Here is an 8,589-nt window from a genome sequence, read left to right as displayed (position 1 = left end):
ACGCATCCGCACGGGGCCAGCCTGCACAGCAGCCTGCCGTAGGGGGCGCTGTGCGCACACGCGCCCGGAGGCCCCCCCGACAGCCTCGCCAAGCTCCGCGGCGCCCCGGGCACGCGCAGGGCGGCGTGCGCGCGAGAGGCGCCGGCAGCTCCCTCGATGGGGGCGGGCCCGGAGCGTTCAGGCACCGCCCCCCACCGCTAACTCGTGCGGCCCGGCTTGCGGGCAGGGACGCAGTCGCGCCGGAAGTTACGTCGCCCGGGGCGGAGCGCCCGCCAGATTTGAAAAAGTGACGTAACGGGCGGCGCGGCGGCCCAGCTGGGTGGACCTCACTCCTCTCGCGTCAGGTGAGCGGCGCGCGCGCCGGCAGTCACCCCTCCCCCACGCCGGGGCTTGCCGCTGCGGGCCCCCGGCTGCCCGGGGGGAGCGCGCAGGAGTGTCAGCGCCTCGCGGGGGGCGGGGGTGCCAGTGCCTGGTGCCCCGAACATAAGAGCGGCCAGACTGAGTCCCACCATCTCGCCCAGCATCCTGTCTTCCCCCAGCAGCCAGCGCCAGCTGCCCCCGAGGGAGTGAACAGAGCAGGGCAGTTAGCCAGGGATCCGGCCCCTGTCGTCCGCTCCCCGCCTCTGGCAGTTGGAGGTTTTGGGACACCCAGAGCATCGGGTGGCGTCCCTGACCCTCTTGGCTGCCAGCCGTTGATGGACCTATGCTCCATGAACCTCTCTGGCTCCGTTCTGAGCCCTGTTCTAGTCTTGGCCTTCGCAACGTCCCCTGGCAAAGAGTTGGCAGCTTGACTGTGCGCTGTGTGATGACAGGTGTCCGAGTAGCAGCCGTGTTAGTCTGTATTTGCACAAGGAAAAGGAGGGCGTGGGGCACCTTAGAGACTAACCCATTTATTTGAGCGTCAGCTTTCGTGAGCTACCTGCATCCGATGAAGCGAGCTGTAGCTCACGAAAGCTGATGCTCAAATAAATGTGTTACTCTCTAAGGCGCCCCACGCCCTCCTTTTCTTGGTGCCTCGTATGAAGAAGTACGTCCTTTTGTTTGTTTTAAACCTCCTGCCTATTGATTTCACTATGCGAGCCCTGGCTCTTGTGTTATGAGAAGGAGTAAATAACGCTTCCTATTTGCTTTTTCCACACCATTCATGCCTTTATAGAGCTCTGTCCTCCTTCAGAGTCTGTCTTCTAAGCTGAACAGTCCCAGTCTTTTTAATCTTTCCTCATATGCAAGCTGTTCCATACCCTGATTCATCGACCTTAAGGCCAGAAGGGGCCATCATCGCAGGCCACAGAACCTCGCCCACCCATTCCTGTAATAGACCCCTGACCAGGCTACAAAAGTCCTCAAATCACAACTGAAAGAATGCAAGTTACAGAGAATTCACCAAAAAGAAAAGGAGTACTTGGGGCACCTTCGAGACTAACAAATTTATTTGAGCATAAGGTTTCATGAGCTACAGCTCATTTCATTGGACACATGCGATGAAGCGAGCTGTAGCTCACAAAAGCTTATGCTCAAATAAATTTGTTAGTCTCTAAGGTGCCCCAAGTACTCCTTTTCTTTTTGCGAATAGAGACTAATATGGCTGCTACTCTGAAACCAGAGAATTCACTCTTTACTCTGCTTCAAACCGGCACGTGACATGTGCCCTATGCTGTACAGGAAGGTGAAACTCGCCCACCCCATCCCCAGGGTCTCTGCTGATGTGACCTGGGGGAAAACTTCATGACCCCAAATACGATGATTTAAACCCTCACCGTGTCTGAGAGACCTACCGGCCAGACTTTCCAGCTGGGAAAGAATTCACTGTAATAACTCAGAGCCATCCCCATCTAGTGTCCCATCTCTGGCTGTTGGAGATATTTGCTACTAGCAGTTGCAGATAGCCACATCCATTGTAAGCAATCTAGCACACCATCTCCTTCTTAAACTTATCAAGCACAATTTGAAGCCAAGTAGGTTTTTTTGCCCCCACTGCTTCCTTGGAAAGCTCTTCCAGAACTTTACTCTTCTGATGGTTAGAAACCTTTATCTAATTTCAAGCCTAAACTTGCTGATGACCAGTTTATATGCTTTTGTTTTTGTGCCAGCATTGGCCTTTAGCTTAAATAACTCCTCTCCCTCCAACCATGTATTTATAGAGAGCAATCATATTTTCCCTGACCCTTCATTTGACTAGACTAAACATGAGAGGAGACTCAAAGAGCTTGGCTTAAGGTAGGTTTTCCATTCTTCTGATCATCCTACTAGCCCATCTCTCCACCTGTTCCAGTTTGATTTCATCTTAAATATAGGAGACCAGAACTGCACACAGTATTCCAGATGAGGTCTCACTAGTGCCTTGTATAATGGTAATAACACTTCCCTGTCTCTCATGGAAATACTTGCCTGATGCTTAGAGCCCTGCGTGGATACAAAAAATGTGGATCTGCATCTGCCAGAATCAATGTGCATCCGACCTACTATCCACTGGCTGTCTTTTATGTGTATTTGCACCAGCGGCAACAAGCTGTCTCACAAGGGCCAAAGCTAGTGACAGGGCAGAGAGTGCAGATGAGTGAGCAGGGAGCAGGGTCTTGCAGTGAAGAGGTGGTATGAGGGCAGGGACTGGGCATAGGGGGTGGCACGGGGGCAGGGTCTCAAGGAGAAGGGGTGGCATGGGGATTGGAGGGATGGGGCATTGCATACCGCTCCCTGGGGGCTCGTGTGTGATGGCAGCAGCATGGTGTGTTGCATCACAGCAGGGCAGAGGGATGGGGCATTCGGGCCCCACCTGCTCCAATCTCTGTGGCTGGGGTAGGCCCTGCTGCCCAAGAGCCAGCGGGCTGGGAGCGTGGCCAGTGTTGCCTGGCTGGGCCACGGTGGGAATGCTGGCGTTGTTTGAGGGGCCAGAGCTTCTGGATAGGAAATGGTGCGGTGACCAGGTGCTGGACATCAGTGACTCTGACCTGCTCCCCAGCTGCTGGCTGCCGGCCCCGAGCACACTGCATTCCCCTGGATGCCGAGGGTCAGGCGCCGTTGGTGAATAGAGCCATGCACAGTTGTCTCCACATCCAATCCACTAACTGCAAAAATGGACTGCAGATATGAAGTGGATATCCGTGGATTTTCAGGGCTCTACTGATGCATCCTAGGATTGCATTAGCCTTTTTCATGGCTGCATTGTATTGTGGCTCATAGACATCCTGTGATTGATCAATACAGCCAAATCATTCTCTTCCTTTATCACTTCCAACTGATATATCCCCAACTTATAGCAAAAATTCTTGTTGTTAGTTCCTATGTGCATGATCTTGCAGTTCACACTATTACATTTCATCCCATTTGTATTTCTCCATTTTTCAAGGTCATCCAAATCTTCATCTATGATATTCCGGTCCTCTTCCATATTGGGAACACCTCCCAACTTTGTGTCACCTGCAAATTTTATTAGCGCACACCCACTTTTTGTGCCAAGGTCATTGATGAAAATGTTAAATAAGATTGGTCCCAAAGCAGAACCCTAAGGAACTCCGCTAGTAACCCCTCTCCAGCCTGACAGTTCACCTTTCAATATGACACATTGTAGTCTCATCTTTAACTAGTTCCTTAGCTGTCTTTCAATTCTTGTATTAATCCCCATCATCTCCAATTTAACTGATAATTTCCCATGTGAAACTGTACCATGTGCCTTAGTGAAATCTAGGTAGATTGTATCTACTGGATTTCTTTTGTATAATCATTTTTGTTGTCCTTTTCTATATGTTCACCAATTCTAATATATTTTTTTTTGAGACTGGCTGACCAGAATTGCACACAGTACTCAAGATGTGGGCATTACCAAGGATTTATATATTATATTTTTATATTATCTATCCCTTTCCTAATGATTCCTAACATTTTTAATTTTTTTGACTGCTGCTGCACATTGAATAGGTGCACATTGAATAGGCACATTGAATAGCCCATCCTGGAGCCGGAGGGGCTGTCAGTGCCTGCAGGAGGAGTGATGGGGCCCTTTGGGGTGCCTGAGGTCCCTGTCCCTTGGGCAGAGATATGATGGGTCCCTTGCGGGGGGAGGCGGGGCACGTGTCAGTGCCTGGTGGTGGTGGCAGTGCACCTGGGGACCTGGTGACTGGGGTTAAGGGTAGGATGGGTCCATGGGAGGACCTGATGCGGTGGGGGGCTGTCAGTGCTTGGTGGAAGGTTGATGGGGGCACTAAGAATCATAGACTTTAAGGTCAGAAGGGACCATTATGATCGTCTAGTCTGACCTCCTGTACAAAGCAGGCCACGGAATCTCACCCACCAACTCCTGTAACAAACCCCTAATTTATGTCTGAGCTATTGAAGTCCTCAAATAGTGGTTAAAAGACTTCAAGGTGCAGAGAATCCTCCAGCAAGTGACCCCATGCTGCAGAGGAAGGCGAAAAACCCCCAGGGCCTCTGCCAATCTGCCCTGGGGGAAAATTTCTTCCAGACCTTTAAAGGCCATCAAGACAGGTGTTATGCTTCACGGCACAGTTTATTCACTCTGAAGTTTTAGCAATGGGACAACATTTGGTGGTTGTGTCTTTGGGCCCCAAAGTATTGGGGTTATCTAACATCATGAGTTTAGGCTAAAAAAAAAAAAGCAGTTATTTTTTACCTTTGTCCTATTTTGTGCATACAAGCTGCAAAAAACATTAAACACAAAAACTTTTTCCAAGAAATATGGCAAGGGAGTAAGGAGTTTGATTAGGTCAAAGGAAAGTGTATTTGCTGTTTGATCGCTGATCTGTATGCATCATAAAATAATCCTATAAATAAAAATAGATCACATCTTAATCATGTCCCATCAAATTCCAAATGCTTCCCAATTATTTTCTCAATATGTGTCATGTAACCTCAAGATTTAACATTTTATTTTAAAGGTTTACTGCTGCTTGATGGTAATTTAACTGGATATACGCTTTATCTAGCGCTCTTCATGTCTGGGTCAGGTCTGTGGAGGGCCCTGGAGTGGTATAGGGGGCCGTTAGTGCCTGGGGGAGGAGTGTTGGGCTATGTGAGGAACAGTTACAGGGAAATGGGAGTGGGTGACAATTCCACATGGGGAGAAGGGATTTTCTGTGGTGGTGCTGGATCTGTTTGGGACCAGAGCTAGAGCCCATAGCAGCCATCTACCTCTATGATAGTTCCATTGAGGACTCTGCTGGGAGGCTGCTTGGTGTCATGCAGAGGTCCTGGGGAGATCAGCCAGTGACCTGTGCTCCTCTGCATAATCTCCCCAGCCTGTGCTCTGACAGTTGTGGGGCTTTAAAGGTGCATTCTTTGTGCTGCTGTTTTTTCTTTGCAGACCTGCAAAATGGATCTCTTAACGTTTCCCAGATATAATCCCAATGACATCATAACTCACATCCGCAATCAGATCCTAACAGGATCCGAAGCTAAAAACCTCTCCAAAAATGACTTGTTTCCAAATCCCAAGGTAAGAATGCTCTGGAAACAGAGTAGCTTGCTGCTGGAGGACAATGTAAATAGAATAGTGTATTCAGGATTTTACCACATAACACTTATTTGCAAAAGTAGTCCCACTGGCTGTGGTAAAAATATTCACGTGAGAAATATTACAGATGTGGTCTGCCATCTTACAGGTGAGCAGACAGACCCCTGCATCTGCATGCAATTTCATGATTAGGACACTGGAACCCATAACTTGGTTTTATGAAATTGGGAAACCTGCTTTACTAGGCCATCCTCTGCGTAACAGATTTAGCCTAATGATAGTGAATGCCATTTGTCTGTTGCTTAATTGTTGTTAGCAACAGTTCTTAAAGTCTTAAAGACTATGCATTTAGCCAGGTGAAGGTGCTTAGCCATGTATTCAGTAATGTGAAATTTGAAGCTCTGGTATTACAATACAGAAGTTGCAGAATTCAGATAATGGAATGCACTGTATATCTGAATTTCTGTATATTTACACATTGTCATAAATCTTCGTAGTCTTCATGAAAAAATGAAATGGCTCTTCATTTGTTAAAGGCAGAGTACTACTTGTTTGTGATATATTCTGTGTGCTATAAATCACAAGGAAGTCCTAAATAGTAATTTATGGAGGGGAAGCTCATCAATAGGAGTCACTTGGTATTAGTGTACTTCTTATTACTAGAACTAAATGTTCTCTCTCTCCCTCTTGTAGCGTGAGGTATTGCACATGATCTTCATGAGAACCTTGCAGAATGTGTATGGAATCCGTCTGGAGCACTTCTACATGGTGTGTATACAGTTGTGCATAATTCAGTGGAAAAAAAAGAAAGTGAAACTCAGCTTCCAGAATAATGAAAATTAACAGTTATTAAAGCACTGGTTTTTTTGAATTTTTAATTAGCTGATCCTTCTAGTACTTTGTGTAGCTGAATGTGAATTTGAAAGTCCTGTGGTATTTTGCATTGAATCCACAGCATTTAGTTAACAGATAACTTCAGGTATAATACAGCTAGAAATACTGGATACTATTATTTTCCCAGTCTGCTGTGTTTTGGGTTTAATCTTTCTTTCTCAAGATAAAATAAATATAAAAAGTACTTTAAAAATACCACTAAAAATAGAGTTGAGGACAAAGCAGTCAATGAAACGGACAGCCTGGGCAAACTAAAAACTGATTCCTCATTAATTTAACATTATATAGATTTCTATCTCCAAAGTTACAATAATAACTAATCCCTAACAGCCCTGTGGCTAAATAAGTATTAGCCACATCTCTCGTATGGGCAAACTGAGGTACAAAAAGTTGCAACTTGCCAAGGTCAAGGGAAGTCTATCATAGCCGTGAATAATGTAAGGATTCCTGGCTTCCAGAAACTTTGGTTTCAGGGCAAAACTCCAAAAATGAGCCTCTGCAGAATGTGCGCAATGCATGTTTCAGTGACCACAGAATGTCACCTTGAGTCACCCAGGTACTGTGACAAGACTGCCTGGAAACCTTGCTTCAGCAGAGCCTGAGACTTGCTGCCTACTTTTTTAGGCATGTCAGTTTGACATGTGCTGATCTGGAGTTCTTAACTAACATTGAGTACCTTCTTCAGTATAATGTCCTCCCTTCCCACCAGGGGCAGTGGGTGCCATGCTTTAGCGGAGATAAATCCAGAGCAACTGAGATCAGTCTGGGGAGGATTAGAGCTGTAGTCTGAGCACCAGATATGTGCAAAAAAAGTAAGAGGAATAAAATGATTTTGTGAAATGTTGTTTTTTGGGGGTAGGGCTATTTCTTGGGAGCCACTTTCTCAAACGACACCAACTTGGCTCACGGACTCTACTCAGCACCCCCATGAGGCATAGCAAATTTCAAAACAAGCCTGAGCCAGCATGTGGATTTTAGAGCACTTAGAATAGTCTGCTTTCAAACAGAAAGCAACACTCAGCCTTTAATTATAGTGGAGTTGGTACTACGCTGTAATATACTTGAATGAGTGCATTAAAATGTAATGCAGGCTTGTAAAAAAAAAATACTATAACATTACATGGCAGCACAGGAATCCAGACCCACATTGTTTTGAGGGGGTAAACCAACTATTTCCTTACTAATTATCAGCTTGTGCTAATATCTAAGGCTCAATTCTAGTCTGAAACATGGCAGTGCATCATAAATCTGTTATTGCACTTGAACATTCACACCTGTTCTAGCCTGTAATGTTACTTGACCATAGCCTTAGTTAACTGTATTTCTTTGATTCCGTCTAAAGGATTCAGTGGGCCAGTTGATTATTTTTTTTTAGTTAGGATGCTGTATTTTTGTATTGTGTGAGCAAACTGTTCTTGTTTCCAGGTGGTATTGACTAGGCAAGAACCTTCCAATGTTATCACTTAGCAGCTGTTTGAGAAACCCCCTCCTGGAAACACCAACCTTCCCACCCTGTCCAGTTTTCAACTACTTGGTTCTCAAAACATTATTCTGTGAGCCACCAGGACAGGGATCCACAGGCTGCAGTTTGGGAACCACTAACTTGCCTTTGCCTTCACGTTTAGTGATAGTTCCTCACCCATGTTTATCACCTCTGAGTCACTTTCCCATAAAAAAGCTAGTATTTTCCCCATATGAATACTCCTTGTAATAGTCTATTTATTGACTCTTGTGTTTAGATGCCGGTCACTGTTGACATAATGTATCCACAGATTGTTGAAGGCTTCCTACCTATTTGTAACTTGTATATTAATATGTGAGTACAACAAATGGATTTTTACAAACCGTTCATTCATTATTTGATTGTAGTTTAATTAATTTTAGGTGATTGGCCTCTGTGCAATTGTGGTGGTCCTTCAACTTGTTGAGCTTGTGTGAAATAAAATTTATCAGACTAACAAGAGGCAGTTTAAAGCGGCTAACAGTTTAGTAGACTAATAATCTGCTGCCAGCTGCTTTTTATCCGAATGTGTGAGATAGCTTTAATACTTTAGGATTGTGAGACTGAGGTTTAGGTCAACAATAAACAATGGCAAGCTAGTGGGCATGCAATTGCATTGGGAATAGCTTGAAGCAGTTCACGGAGACCTATGGCATATGATATGGAGGAGGATCTTAGAGTAGCTGTTACTTAAGCCTGAAGTATCACCCCAGTTACGTCTATCATT

General features: G+C 45.7%; 1 protein-coding gene across 2 annotated transcripts in view; it reads left to right on the top strand.

Moving 5' to 3' along the window:
- Nucleotides 1–205: 205 nt before the first annotated feature.
- NUF2 (NUF2 component of NDC80 kinetochore complex) overlaps nt 206–8,589 on the top strand; it is a 59,535-nt gene continuing 51,151 nt past the window's right edge. For both annotated transcript variants that reach the window (XM_043490850.1, XM_038413269.2), the window contains exons 1-4: nt 206–344; nt 5,318–5,449; nt 6,161–6,235; nt 8,101–8,177. In XM_043490850.1, coding sequence (XP_043346785.1) covers nt 5,327–5,449; nt 6,161–6,235; nt 8,101–8,177 — 275 coding nt within the window. In that variant the 5' untranslated portion in view covers nt 206–344; nt 5,318–5,326. The remainder of the gene's footprint in view (nt 345–5,317; nt 5,450–6,160; nt 6,236–8,100; nt 8,178–8,589) is intronic.

Source organism: Dermochelys coriacea, chromosome 8 (assembly GCF_009764565.3).
Source record: "Dermochelys coriacea isolate rDerCor1 chromosome 8, rDerCor1.pri.v4, whole genome shotgun sequence".
NCBI classification, from domain to species: Eukaryota; Metazoa; Chordata; order Testudines; family Dermochelyidae; genus Dermochelys; species Dermochelys coriacea.
The sequence above is the reverse complement of the archived record's forward strand: the minus strand, read 5'-3'. Positions and strand labels throughout refer to the sequence as shown.